The 15,686-nt window shown below is 39.3% G+C and overlaps 1 protein-coding gene across 1 annotated transcript in view; it reads left to right on the top strand.

The window, feature by feature from the left end:
• The window catches only part of ADGRG4 (adhesion G protein-coupled receptor G4), a 57,170-nt gene that overhangs the window by 30,505 nt on the left and 10,979 nt on the right, over window positions 1-15,686 (top strand). The window contains 3 exon segments of the mRNA XM_089904878.1: window positions 9,474-9,577; window positions 11,630-11,751; window positions 14,259-14,527. Coding sequence (XP_089761004.1) covers window positions 9,474-9,577; window positions 11,630-11,751; window positions 14,259-14,527 — 495 coding nt within the window.

Below are 15,686 nucleotides of genomic sequence, written 5' to 3'. Positions count from 1 at the left end.
AAAAAATAAAGAAGTGTATGCAGTGAAACCTCTCCCTCCCACTGCTAACCCCAGCCATTCAGTTAGTATCCAAGGAGATATCTATGCATCTATAAGGAAGTGCATGTGTGTGTGTGTGTGTGTGTGTATTCTTCTTCCTTTTTTGTATGCGAAGTGGAGCGTGCTATACATGCTGTTCTGCACCTTGCTTTTTCCTCTTAACATTATATTGCAGACATTATCATACTAGTATATGATAATATAATATACATTCTTTTTTTCACTGAGTTGTATTAACTGCATGAATATGCTACAATTGATTTCTTTAACCTGTTGCCTGCGGATGGTAATTTAACTTGATAATTACACTTTACTTTTAAAATACTGCTGTAATGGATATCATGCATGTGTCATTTTGTGCAAGTATGGTATTCTTGAAGCATAAATTCCTAAAAGTAGAATTGCTGGGTCAGTCATACTTTTCTTTAAGATAAATTATCTTTTATTTGCTATGCCAAAACTTTTTTGAATTGATAAAGCTAGACTTTACATTATCATTTCTTTTATTTCTTATTTGTCTTCTTTTAGTATTTTTATTTTACTTTTTAATTTTTTAACGGTTTTCCTTTTTTTTCTTTTAGTATTTTTTAAATTGAAGCATAGTTAATTTTCAATGTACAGCAAAGTGATTCAGTTATACATGTGTAAACATATATATTCTTTTTCAGATTCTTTTCCATTATACGTTATTAAAAGATATTGAGTAGAGTTCCCTGCGCTATACAGAGGGACCTTGTTGTTTATATATTTTATATACAGTAGTTTGTATCTGTTAATCCCAGACTCCTAACTTATCCCTCCTCCCCCTTCCCCTTTGGTAACCATAAGTTTGTTTTCTAAGTCTGAGTCTGTTTTGTAAGTTCTTTTGTGTCATATTTTAGATTCCACATATTCGTGATATCACATGGTATGTGTCTTTCTCTGTCTGACTTACTTCACTTAGTATGACAATCTCTAGGTCCATCCATGTTTCTGCAAATGGCATATTTCATTCTTTTTTATGGCTGAGTAATATTCCGTTTTATATATATATATATATATATATATATATATCTTCTTTATCCATTCATCTGTCAATGGACTTTGAGGTTGCTTCCATGTCTTGGTTATTGTAAGTAGTGCTGCTATGAACACTGGGGTGCATGTGTCTTTTCAAATAAATCATACTTTTGATGGTGTCAAAATGCTCTCTGTAATAATTGCACCAACTTAAACTCCCACTTGCAAAGTGTGAAAGTGCCTGTTTCAGAACATCTTCAAATCAACACAGCATGCTATCAGATTTTAGGATCTTGATTTGATAAGTATAAGTTAATCTCAATGTAGTTAAAATTTTTTATGGAGGTACTGACATCATAAAATTCAGCCATGTAATGTGTACAATTCAGTGTTTTTTAGTCTATTTGCTAGATTTTGCAACCATCACCACTAATTCTAGGACATTTTAATTACTCCTAAAAGAAACCCCATACATGTTAGCAGTCACTCTCCATTCTCTCCTCCCCCCAACCCCTGGAAACCTCCAATCTACTTTCTTCCTTCTTTTAATTTTATTTTATTGTAGTAACTACACTTTATGTGAGATCTACCTTCTTGACATTTTTTTTTACATCTTTATTGGAGTATAATTGCTTTACAATGGTGTGTTAGTTTCTGCTTCGTAACAAAGTGAATCAGTTATACATACACATATGTTCCCATATCTCTTCCCTCTTGCGTCTCCCTCCCTCCCACCCTCCCTATCCCACCCCTCCAGGTGGTCACAAAGCACCGAGCAGATCTCCCTGTGCTATGCGGCTGCTTCCCACTAGCTACCTACCTTACGTTTGGTAGTGTATATATGTCCATGCCTCTCTCTCGCTTTGTCACAGCTTACCCTTCCTGCTCCCCATATCCTCAAGTCCGTTCTTTAGTAGGTCTGTGTCTTTATTCCCGTCTTACCCCTAGGTTCTTCATGACATTTTTTTTTCTTAAATTCCATATATATGTGTTAGCGTACGGTATTTGCCTTTCTCTTTCTGACTTACTTCACTCTGTATGACAGACTCTAGGTCCATCCACCTCATTACAAATAGCTCAATTTCATTTCTTTTTATGGCTGAGTAATATTCCATTGTATATATGTGCCACATCTTCTTTATCCATTCATCCGATGATGGACACTTAGGTTGTTTCCATCTCCGGGCTATTGTAAATAGAGCTGCAATTAACATTTTGGTACATGACTCTTTTTGAATTATGGTTTTCTCAGGGTATATGCCCAGTAGTGGGATTGCTGGGTCATATGGTATTTCTATTTGTAGTTTTTTAAGGAACCTCCATACTCTTCTCCATAGTGGCTGTACCAATTCACATTCCCACCAGCAGTGCAAGAGTGTTCCCTTTTCTCCACACCCTCTCCAGCATGTATTGTTTGTAGATTTTTTGATGATGGCCATTCTGACTGGTGTGAGATGATATCTCATTGTAGTTTTGATTTGCATTTCTCTAATGATTAATGATGTTGAGCATTCTTTCATGTGTCTGTTGACAAGCTGTATATCTTCTTTGGAGAAATGTCTATTTAGGTCTTCTGCCCATTTTTGGATTGGGCTGTTTGTTTTTTTGTTATTGAGCTGTATGAGCTGCTTATAAATTTTGGAGATTAATCCTTTGTCAGTTGCTTCATTTGCAAATATTTTCTCCCATTCTGAGGATTATCTTTCGGTCTTGTTTATGGTTTCCTTTGCTGTGCAAAAGCTTTGAAGTTTCATTAGGTCCTATTTGTTTATTTTTGTTTTTATTTCCATTTCTCTAGGAGGTGGGTCAAAAAGGATCTTGCTGTGATTTATGTCATAGAGTGTCCTGCCTATGTTTTCCTCTAAGAGTTTGATAGTTTCTGGCCTTACATTTAGGTCTTTAATCCATTTTGAGCTTATTTTTGTGTATGGTGTTAGGGAGTGATCTAATCTCATACTTTTACATGTACCTGTCCAGTTTTCCCAGCACCACTTATTGAAGAGGCTGTCCTTTCTCCACTGTACATTCCTGCCACCTTTATCAAAGATAAGGTGACCATATGTACGTGGGTTTATCTCTGGGCTTTCTATCCTGTTCCATTGATCTATCTTTCTGTTTTTGTGCCAGTACCATACTGTCTTGATTACTGTAGCTTTGTAGTATAGTCTGAAGTCAGGAAGCCTGATTCCTCCAGCTCCATTTTTCGTTCTCAAGATTGCTTTGGCTATTCAGGGTCTTTTGTGTTTCCATACAAATTGTGAAATTTTTTGTTCTAGTTCTGTGAAAAATGCCAGTGGTAGTTTGATAGGGATTGCATTGAATCTGTAGATTGCTTTGGGTAGTAGAGTCATTTTCACAATGTTGATTCTTCCAATCCAAGAACGTGGTATACCTCTCCATCTATTTGTATCATCTTTAATTTCTTTCGTCAGTGTCTTATAATTTTCTGCATACAGGTCTTTTGTCTCCTTAGGTAGGTTTATTCCTAGATATTTTATTCTTTTTGTTGCAATGGTAAATGGGAGTGTTTTCTTGATTTCACTTTCAGATTTTTCATCATTAGTGTATAGGAATGCCAGAGATTTCTGTGCATTAATTTTGTATCCTGCTACTTTACCAAATTCATCGGTATTTGTTTTTCTCTTTCTGACTTCCTTCACTCTGTATGACAGACTCGGCAGGCGGATTCTTAACCACTGCGCCAACAGGGAAGCCCCTGCATGACGTTGTTGATGATCACTATTAATTGTTGTTATTTACACTTAATATCTCATCTACTTCTCACAAGAAACCAAGACTCAAAGAGTGCTGTGATCTGAATGTTTGTGTCCCCTCAAAATTCTTGTGTTGAAATCCTAACCCCCAAGGTGATGGTATTAGCAAGTGGGTCGTTTGGGCAGTGATTAGGTCATGAGGCTGGGGCCCTCATGAATGGGAATCATGCCCTTATAAAAGAGGCCCCAGAGAGCACCCTCACCCTTTCCACCATGTGAGGACACAGCAAGAAGGTGCCATCTATCAACCAGAAAGCAAGCCTTCACTAGAACCCAACCATGTAGGCATCTTGATCTTGGACTTTCAGCCTCCAGAACTTTGAGAAATAAATTTCTGTTGTTTATAAGCCACTTAATCTGGACTTTGTTATAGCAGCCCTAACAGACTAAGACAAAGAAGTTAAGTAGTTTTGCCCAAGGTCACACAGCTAGGAAGTGGCATAGCTAGGAATCAAACCCAGGATGTCTGACTCCAAAGTTCAAGTATTTAAGAGGTTCATACGTTAATACCTGGGTGTGTTTGCATTTTCTAAGGATGCTATCCAAAGAAATGAATTTCTAATGGTCAAATTTTCACAGAGTTATTTTTGGGGAGGTTGTACTGAGCCAGCTTAAACATACCACATACCAACTCAAATATAACACATTATCTCTAGCTATGTCTGTATGATGCTCAGTTTTCCTGGAGTTCTGTAACTGCTCCCCCTCTATCTAAATTCTATTTGTTCCTGTGGGCTTAGCTCAAATTCCACCCAGGAAGTTTGCCTGGAGTTCATGAGTCCCTGCTCTCGTCCTCACCCCCCTGCTTGTATTCTTGTCTTACACCTCTGCATAGCTTCTAGATTGGTATTCCCAAGGAGGTTGTGGCATACATCATGGCTCAGTCATGTTTTATTTTCATGGCACCTAGCACAAGGCTAGGTACCCAACAGGTTTTCAGTAGCTATATATTTATTAGACTTTTTTTAAAAAATGGAAATAATAGGTTGGACCCAGGACAGGCCAGTTAATGAACAAATAATTTTAATAAAAATTAAGAATGTGGTTCATAGCACTCAGACCCTTTTGGTGAGCTCGTAATTTCTCTGTATCATCTCAGATGCCATTATTTGAGTCTTAGTTTCTCTCCTTTCTTCAGAGAGCTGTGCTTGTTTTGTAGAATAAAAGACAAACCTGTTTTGCATAGATTTCACACCTAATAAGTCATTTTTATTCACTAACACCTTCCACTGAAAGAGATTTAAGATCTTTGCCAAAATTAGCCTTCAGACGTCATAGTGCTAGATGAAGGAGGATTAGAAGTAGCCTACCATCAATTTCAGAACCGGAAGGGTCCTTATAATTCATCGTGTCCCATCTCCTCATTTTACCAATGAGGATATTGAGACCCAGAGAGGAAGGGACCTGCTGGAGGTGACACAATTTATTCATTTATTCACCCAGTTATCTGCTGGAGGTGACACAGTTTATTCATTTATTCACCCAGTTATTTATTCAGTTAGGAAATATTTATTAAATTCCTACTATGTGTCTTGTGTGGTGCTGGATGGTGGGGGGAGGTTCTCACATGGAAGGGGGTGACCTGAGGCTGGGACCTGGGCCACTGTTTTGGGGGAGTAAGCACTTACAAGAGATGCCACCGTTTAACTACATCCCATCCCCACCCCCAAGTTCTGAGTCTCACAGCCCTGCTTTCACACTGCTTCTTCTAACATCTTTTAATCAAAATCTTAACTGTCATTACAACATACTACCTTAAGGATCGTTGATAAGACACCACTCCTGGAAAACACGTGCCTCCCCTTCCACCCCTCCACTAGCGGGCAGTCCTCGGGGAGAGGGACAAAGCACGAGGCAAGTACAATACGGCACAGGGGCTCTGGAAGCACGGGGATGGCACCTACCCCTGTGTGGGAGCTCAGGAAAGGCCAGCTGTAGGAGGGGCATCAGCTGAGACCCGAGGTTGAGTACCAGCTAGAAGATGAAAAAGGGTGAGGAAAGGAGGGAGGAGTGTTTCCGGCAGAGGACACTGCTTCTGTAAAGGTTCAGAAGTGAAATAGGTACAACTGGAGCCTAGAACCAAAAGGTGGAAGAGTGAGCAATGGTTTACTTCCTTTCCCTGAACAGCCGCCATTTTGTAAGTCAAGGAAATAAAGCCAGAGAGCAGGTTGATTCAATCCTGGGTCACAGTGTGTTTCTCCAACTTTGGCCTTTTCACTACAGAAAACTACATCTCTTAGACTAAGTTGGGAGGGTTGTCGTGTGCCACAAATAAGACCCTGCGCAGACAAATAAATATTTTAAAAAAACATTGGCTACTTAACAGATGTGATTCCAAGACTTAATGAAAATTGTCCCATTCCAGGTAGCAGAGGTGTATTGTAATTGGGGCCTTCTAGAAATAATGCCTTAGCCTAAAGGGATAAATAATATAGTGGGTTTCTAGAACAATGGCAGATTGGCAGGGGAGTCACTGGGGGGCAGGTGGATCTTTTGGTTGTCCCATCACTCTAAATGATATTTAATTCCGTTTATTTTTGAGGGAGGCAAATCACTTAATTCAAAATAATGGAACATTTTTATCCTTTGATTTTCCATGAAGAGCATTAAAATATGTATTAAGTATCACCAAAGGATTAAAACCATAGTCATATGGCATAACATAAAGAATATATTAATAAACGATCAAATTTAGCCGTGGTATAAGAATGAATTACTATTCCATTCTTTGATGTTAATGTATGTCCAGTGTGGAGTCTTACTAGCTTCCTTCATTGCCAATCTAAAGACCATATGGTACAGCATAGTTTTCATAGACCTTAATTCTAGAAGGGAAGAAGGAAGAGTGGGAGAGGGAACTTAAACAGAAATAGGTACGAAATGAAGCATGTTTCATGGGTAAGATCTCTTCATTCTGGCTGGGGCCACAGCTCTCCAAGCATCCCCCATAACCAATTTCTCATTGCCCTCCATTTCCTTGGAGATTGCAAGAGTGTTTCAGGAATGTTCACTAGGCCTAATGATAGGCAGCTCAATCTTGTATCCATAAGGCTTGACCTCAGCTGTGAGCCCCAAATTCCACAGTTCCACAAGAAACACCCACCTCACATCAGACCTGCATGGACCATCTACAGTCCCCTCCTGGACTTTGCACCAGGAGGACGTGGCAAATTCTTATGTTACCAAATGCTTTAAAGGACACATACCAGTTCACCATGCAGCAGTAACATACTATTTTCTCACTTGTAAACCCCAAGATTCTTGGGGTTCGTTTTAAAACCAACTCATAAACGGTCCGTGTGTGTGTGTGTGTGTGTGTGTGTGTGTGTGTCTAGTGTTTGAGAAAACATTGAGAAGAAAACACTCTGTGTGTAGTTGTCATTGTATGGTAACGATCACAAGGAAAGGTATTTGCCTCTGATTTTTCTTTTTTCTAGAATTATGATCAAGTTCACTGTGCCTTTTGGGACCTTGAGAATAACAGTAAGTATTTTTCTTAGCAAGCTTTGGCCTTGGTTCTCAATGAGACTTTGCCCCTGACCATGTTGCTATCTGGCAGTTACATGGGAGCGAGTTGTACTGAAGTTACTGTCTTATCAGACCCTACAGGGGACTCTGAATGACCAAGATACAAATATGGGTTTCATATCTAATTAGGGCATGGGAGTTTTTGTAAAACTTTCTTTTTGAGAAGAAACTTATTTTGGAGATCAGGGAAAAAAATCACATAACTCAGCAAGCTGGAAGAAACAAAGTTGCAAGACCCAGTACAGAGCAGTCCTGAGCTGTTTGAAGAAAGTTAAGGGATGAAGATCTGGCTCTCTTTATCTGTCTTTCCCATTAGACTTGCCACATTTTTTCTTCTTCTCTTCTACATTGACTGTGTGACCTTGGGTGGTCCATTTACTCTCTAGGGGCTTCAATCTTTTTATCTTTTCACGAAGGGGATAAGACTTTCTAGTTGGTCTCGAAGGGTCCTTCCTGCTTGGCTGGGTATGAGTCTTTGGGGACCATAAGAGAAGGGGTCGTGGAAATAATGCCATTTGCAGCAACATGGATGGACCTAGAGGTTGTCACACTGAGTGAAGTAAGTCAGACAGAGAAAGACAAATACCATATGATATCGCTTATATGTGGACTCTTAAAAAAATGGTACAAATGAACTTATTTACAAAACAGAAATAGAGTCACGGATGTGAAAAATTGGATTTTTTACATGGTTACCCGGAGGGAAAGGGGGGAGGAATAAATTGGGAGACTGGGATTGACATATACACACCACTATATATAAAATAGATAACCAACAAGGACCTACTGTATAGCAAAGGGAACTCTACTCAATATTTTGTAATAACCTATATGGGAAAAGAATCGAAAAAAAGTGGTTATATGTATATGTATAACTCATTCACTTTGCTGTACAGCAGAAACTAACACAATGTTGTAAATCAACTATACTCCAATAAAAATTTTTTTTAAAAAAGAGAAGGGGTCGTGGAAGGGGATTGCTGAATGGGCTCCTCTTAAGCTTGTCATTGCCATTGGACTCTCCAGGGATATAGCCAAATCTCAGAGAATTCCACACGGAAGCAATGGCCCCTGGAATGCCAGGAGTGGCCCTGGGACCAGTCCTTCCACCTGTGGAAGCTCTGCCTGGGACTTTTCCTTTTTTTAGTATCCTCGGAGTTCTGGGGGGAAAAGGGGGAAATTCTCTTCCCATTCGACTCCCTGGCGTGTGGAATACTACTGCTTTCCTATAACAGAGATAGCGCTGTCCTTTTCTGGTCCCCTCCAAGTCACCCAGGATAAGATTTCCGTAAAATGGTAGGCTTTGTTCCCCACAGCCTCCGTAAGTTGATCTGTGTGTTCATAATGCCTCTTGCTGGGCTCCTCCCAGGTCATCTTTGGCCCCTACCCCTCTGTCCATGGATCCAGAACTTCTGGGATCTATTGTCATTATCCTGGATGGACAAATTTTGACCACACTTAGATGCCTGCCCTAGGATAACCCCTCTGGTCTAGTACTACTCTGGAGGTTTTACTCTAAACCTGGTCTAGTACGCAAGCTCTACAGGTTCTTGAGGTATGTGGGTTAGTTCTAGAACCCTGAATATGCTTAGGAGTGAGAAACTAGACAGGTGGCAAATAGACCAGAGGCTTTAATTGGCCCTGAGGAGTTCCAGACCATCATCTGGCTTAAATGCAAAGCACTTGAGACCATTTGAATTCTGGGTTGAGCTGGCTGTTTCAGATGTCTATTCCAGTCCCACCAAGGAGGCCCACGTGTCAGCCTATATTCCATAGCTCATGCCCTTCAAAACGTTCTAGATCTACCTGTTTCCCCTTTGTGCTCCTTGAAAAAATAGTCCTTACTCTGTCATTCCAGCATGGTGGTAGAACTGTTGTTCATCATTAGAGTCTGTCCTAATCTGTAGAAGAATGGGAAAAGTGAGAACCAAAGAAGTTATGCCATTTATGAAGTTCCCCACAAGTCACTTTTGCCTATTAGACTTAATTTAATTTCAGTGTTCAATTATACGGCTATCCTGCTGTCTTAAATGATACTAATTATAGCACACTTTGGAAAGGTACATATAATGAAAAGTTAAACATCTCTGAGAAAAGCAAAATTGCTTTGAAATTCCCTTCTGTCGCTTGCAGATGGGCAAGGTGGACGGAATTCGTCAGGCTGTAAAGTAAAGGAAGCAAACCTAAATTACACAATCTGTCAGTGTGACCATCTCACCCATTTTGGAGTCTTAATGGTGAGTTGTCTCTCAATCACTCCTTGATAGAATTTTGACAACTTTTTGTTAGATAACAGACCAGAAATATATGTGTGAACTAAGTTGTGGAAAAGTTCCACGCAAGTGGAAAAACAGCCCCCTACCTTGTTCATTCAAAGTAGAGCAAATTGAAACAAATATTTATTTTTCTCCTTATAAAATTAATGCCTGCTTGTCAAAATTCAAACATTACAGAAAAGGTCCCTATAATCCCCCTCCCAAGAGGTCACCACCTTTAACACCTTTATGTATATTCTTTCAGGTTCTTTTCCTGTGTGTATATTAATATATGTTTTTGTTTTATAAAAATAGGGTCGAATTATTCATACTGTTTTTACCACTTGCTTTTCACCTAACAATATATATTGGACAGCTTTCAGGCAAATACATATCCATCTACTTAATTTTTTAAAAATACATTTATAGTATTCCACTGTGTGGATTTAACACAATGAATTTAACCAATCCCCTATAGGTAGGCATTTGAGTTGTTACTGTTTTTCTCCGTTATGAACAATGCTGTAATACGCATTTTTATTTGTCTTCTAATATTGGTGTAAGCATTTCTGTAGAATAAATGGATGGAAGTAGAATTGCTTCCAATTAAAATATTAAATTGTAATAGATATTGTCTATTTGCACTGTAGGGAAGTGCATATTTTTTTAGTGCTCGTGGTACTTAACCAAACAAGAGTTATCTGATCAATTCGCATATCCAGGCTTAGAGCCTCGGAGTCATTGTTAACCTTTCTATCTCCTTCGTTTCCTATGGTCCTCCCTAACGTCAGGACTTGATGTGTTTTCCTTCAAAATGGCTCTCAAATGTGTTTCCTTCTTCTCTATCCACCCTTGAGTACTTTGTTAGTTCTCCTAAATTACTTTATTGTACATAGTATATACTAGTATCTGAATGTGTTGTGTATGAGTTGTTTCTTCTACTAATGGTAAACTCCTTGAGGGCTGAGAGTCTGTTTTATATTTTTCTTTCTTTTTACCATATCTATTCAACAAATAAGAGGTGCTCCACTGATAATTATTGAACTTTAAGAATTTTGTTTACTCCCCTGCAAATTGGTTAGAACATTATGGCATGAGTCAAAAGACCAGGGCCCACAGTCCAGCTCTGTCACTAACTATCTATGTGATCTTGGTCAGGTTATTTCACTTGTTTGGACCTTACATTTGTCTTCTGAAATGTGAAAGATTGGAATAGACCAGGGTTTCTTAACCTCAGCACTATTGCTCTTCTGGGACAAATAATTCTTTGTTGTGGGTGCCGTTTTGTGCATTCTAGAATGTTTAGCAGCATTCCTGGTCTCTACCCACTAGATGCCAGTAGCACCCTCTCTAGCTGTGACAACCAAAAATGTCTCCAGACGTTGCTACATGTCCCTGGGCAGGGGCAAAATTGTGTCCAGTTGAGAACTACCAGAGTAGACCAGCACTTCTTAACCTTTTATGAGTCACGAAGCTCCATTACCATCTGATGAAAGCTATGGACTGTCTTCCCAGTACGATGCATACCATTCAAATAATTTTGCATACCATTTCAGGTCTTTGATGGTCCTCAGGTTAAGAAATTACTGGTTTATGTGATCTCTAAGGTCCATTTTGTCGCTTAATTTTATGAAAATTATTTAAGGTCTAAGGGAAAGGAACATTTTTTGATGTTCTGTGCAGTGTTTTGGGACGCTCAGTACAGATAATAATTCACTTTGTATCCCAAATTCACATCTATTAGTTTGGTTATATTTGAAGTGTGGAACATGTTAATGACAATAAAACCAAGGACTAACTGTTCTTCCAGTACTGTTGATGGCTCTCCATGCCCTATACACAGTAAGTTGCACTAGGCATACTCAACCAACAATATACAGTGTTATCATATATCCATGTACATACTCTGGTTTTATAAGAGCTTTAACAGAGATGCTGTACATCCTGGGAACCTCCTGTTAGTGAGCACTGGAAGTGTTTTACCATAAACTTGCCCTGGCAAGTGTATAAAATACAACACATTGCATTCCCTAGGATTTATCCAGGTCTGCAGTGGATGCAGTGAATGAACGGATATTAGTGCTTATAACATACATTGGATGTGGAGTCTCCTCCATTTTCCTGGGAGTTGCAATAGTGACATACATAGCTTTTCAGTAAGTTGGTAGAGTCTTACTCTAAATTTAATTTGGTTTGATGGATGCTATTGGCATGGTAACCTTGTTAATTTCATGTTAGTTTCACAAAAAGTTTCTTATCACAATAGGGAGAGGCCAGATCCATTAGATTATGAAGTGGGCAGGTTAAAAGCAAAATAAAACAACCAAGGCTTCTCTGAAAAAGAAAAAAGATTGTAATTAAATTTTAAGAAAGCAAGAGCTGGGATAGGGAGGGTGGGAGGGAGATGCAAGAGGGAGGAGATATGGGGATATATGTATATGTATAGCTGATTTACTTTGTTATAAAGCAGAAACTAACACACCATTGTAAAGCAATTATACTCCAATAAAGATGTTTAAAAAAATCTAATGAATCAGAATTACTCAAATAAATAAATAAGTAAATAAATAAAAAAGCAAGAGGGTTGAGATAGGAGAAGGTTTCTCTAACAGGATACAAAAACACTAACCATAAAAGAAAAAGTTGACAAATCAGACTTCATTAAAATTAAGAACTTCTTTTCATCAAAAGATACCATGAAAATAGTGAAAAGGCAAACCACAGATTGGGAGAAGATATTCACAATGCATATATCTGACGAAGGATTTGTATGCAGAATATATAAAAACTACAGAGCAAAAGGCAAAAGAAAGACAATACAGTTAAAAATGGGCAAAAGAGGGCTTTCCTGGTGGCGCAGTGGTTGAGAGTCCGCCTGCCGATGCAGGGGACATGGGTTTGTGCCCCGGTCCGGGAAGATCCCACATGCCGCGGAGCGGCTGGGCCCGTGAGCCATGGCCGCTGAGCCTGCGTGTCCAGAGCAACGGGAGAGGCCACAACAGTGAGAGGCTCGTGTACCGCAAAAAAAAAAAAAAAAAAAAGTGGGCAAAAGACTTGAACAAGCACCTCACAAAAGAAGATATCCATGTCTAGTCCTAACCTCTACCCAAATGGCTAACAAGCGTACGACAAGGTTCTCAAAATCATTACTCATCAGAAAAATGCTAATCAAAACCACAATTATACTTTTATGCCCCCACCAGAATGGCTAAAATTAAAAATACTGAAAATAGCAAGGGTCAACAAGGATATGGAAAACTGCAAATGGCACAGACACTTTGGAAAATTCTTTGGCGGTACTTACTAAAGATAAATATCCATCAGCTGTTGACCCAGAAATTTCACTGTTAGGGAGAGATGATTGTATATGTCCACGGAAAGATATATACAAGAATATTCACAGCAGCTTCACTTATAGTGGCCCAAAATTGGAAACAACCCCAACGTACATTAACAGTTGACTAGTTGAATAACTTGTAGTATATTCATAAAATAGAATGCTTCACAGCAGTAAAAATGAATAAACTACCATTGGCCTTTGAACAACATGGGTTTGTTGTTCAAACAAACTGTGAGAGTTCGCTTACATGCAGATTTTTTCAATAGTGAATACTATGGGGACTGCATGATTCTGGGCTGGTTGAATCCGAGGATACAGAACCGAGGATAAGGAGGAGGGACAACTACAAGTTATAAGCGGATTTTCGACTGCTCGGAGGGTCAGTGCCCCTAACTCCCAAGGTTCAACTATACTTCTACATGATATAATGTAATATCTAAATCTCATAGACAGAGAGTTGAGCAAAGGAAGCAAGAAAAAGAAGAGAACGTGCTGTATGGTTCCATTTATTTGAAGTTTCAAGTACAGGCAAAACTAAACCTATGCGGATAGAAGTTAAACTATTGGTTACCTCTAGTGGAGGGTATTGAATGGGAGAAGGAATGAAGGAGCCTTCTGAGACGCTGAAAATACTCTACCTCTTGATCTGTGTGGGGGTTCCACGGGTGTATTCATTTGTAAAGATTCAGTGAGTTGCATTCTTAGGACTTGTGTACTTACCCCAATTTAAAAAACCCACGTACACACAAAATGAAAATTGCAAAATTTAAATCAATAGACATATAATAGAAATGAAAAAGAATCAAAGGGAAAGATTTTTTTTTAATTTGGAAAATACAGGATCAGTTTTCACAAGTACAATTGTGATCACTTAGTGAAACTTAAGGTCGTATTTCCATGATGCTAAATATCTGGATCTTTGGAAATACCCAAGTAGCTACTTGAAATGGTTTCCATAAGTCATCCCGCTATTTGGTCATATGTAGATCCAGCCTTGAGTCTGCTGAAGGAGTGGTGGGAGAACTGTAGTATCCAGGAAACTCTTTCCTTCCTTCTCTTCAAAAGAGAAAAAGAAACAGAAAAAAGGGGACTGCTTAGCTGACAGAGGCTATTATAATTCCTGTCAGTGAAGGTCACCATGTTTAGAATACTTTGACTCTACCTGGAAAGAGGGGGACTCGAAAATTCAGTACATATAAGATAATATGAATAATTTAATTTTAATAGGCAGTTCTTTTATTCTTTCACTTATTATGCAGATAAAACATGGCGATGCTTAATCAAAAACAGAGACCCTACCTAACATTGTGCCTTTTCCTTTAGCAAACTTCGAAAAGATCATCCTTCCAAAATCCTGATCAACCTGTGCACAGCACTACTGATGCTAAACCTGGTATTTCTGGTCAATTCCTGGTCATCATCATTTCAGAAATCGGGCCTTTGTATCACAGCCGCTGTGGCACTTCATTACTTCCTGCTCGTTTCTTTGACTTGGATGGGTCTGGAGGCAGTCCACATGTATTTTGCTCTAGTCAAAGTCTTCAACATATACATTCCCAATTATATCCTTAAATTTTGTCTGTTTGGTTGGGGTAAGTATACCTGCCATGGTCCTTGATGTCTTTGTTTCAAGCCTGTGTCTGTCTAATTCTAGCTCCATTAGACAAATTATTTGGGACCAAATGCTGTTATTATCATAGGTAAGGAGTTAAGGATTGCTTCACTGGTGTTTGGGTGGGCATTTCTTTTTCTGTCTGTATTGCTCTATAAATTCAACTTTTAACCTCTATGGTGAATCGGTCCACACATATTTACTGAGCACCTGCTTGTGTGCTGTGCTAAATGCTGGATCTACAGTAGTGAACCTGTCAGCTTTTATCCTTCCCTTTACTCAAGTTACAATCCCAGCAAATACACACGGATACAACAGCCAACACTGAGGTAGCGCTCCATGTGCCTGACGCGGTTTGAAGTGTCTCGTTTAGTCTAAGTGTCTCATACTCATTTAATCTTCCCAATACCTCTCTGGGAAAGGTTTCATCATTGTTCCCATTCAAGAGATGAGAATGCTGAGGCACAAAGAGATTAGGTAATTTGCCAGAGTTTACACAGCTAGTAAGTGGCAGAACTGGGATTTGAACCAGGGGGTCTGTCTCCATAGTTTGGACTTTGACCTCTAGGATCCAGTCATATTGTTTAAGGGCCAGGGAAAAGACTTGCAAGATGTGAGAGGGTGCTGGATCAGACATGCCCCCATTCACACCACGCCTCATGACTGTCACCGTTCTGCTGCCCTATAGAAGAAGCCAGGTAGGAACTCGGCATGAACAGTTCCTAATTTAAATGTCATTTCATTGGTTGGCTTTCCTGCATTCCTAACTGACATGGACAACTCAGCCCTTCCCCACCCCTTGCCTATTCAAACCGGCTTTGAGGTTCAGAAAATGTGTTGGATCCATAAGGGATGTGTATTAAGTGAGATGCGTAGGATACCTGGGAAGATAGATTTTATCTTCCACTGCCTTGGTGAAGACAGTAGATTTGCAATTAGCTACTCATCCTTTTAATGAGTTCATTAACGTAGTACATGCTTTCTTTGGATACACGGTTAGTGCTATTAGCCACGGTAATGTGGGGAGCAGAGACGGGCAAATGCTAAACAATGCATGATCTAAGAAATGGTTTGAGTATAGTTTGGAACCCATCAGAAATACAAAGCCAAAAGCAGTCAGAACACTCCCTTTTGTGCCT

The sequence above is a fragment of the Delphinapterus leucas genome, chromosome X, assembly GCF_059928025.1.
Source record: "Delphinapterus leucas isolate spDelLeu-1000000601 "Yukka" chromosome X, BTC_Dleu_Yukka2, whole genome shotgun sequence".
NCBI classification, from domain to species: domain Eukaryota; kingdom Metazoa; phylum Chordata; class Mammalia; order Artiodactyla; family Monodontidae; genus Delphinapterus; species Delphinapterus leucas.
This window is presented reverse-complemented; position numbering and strand designations above follow the sequence as displayed.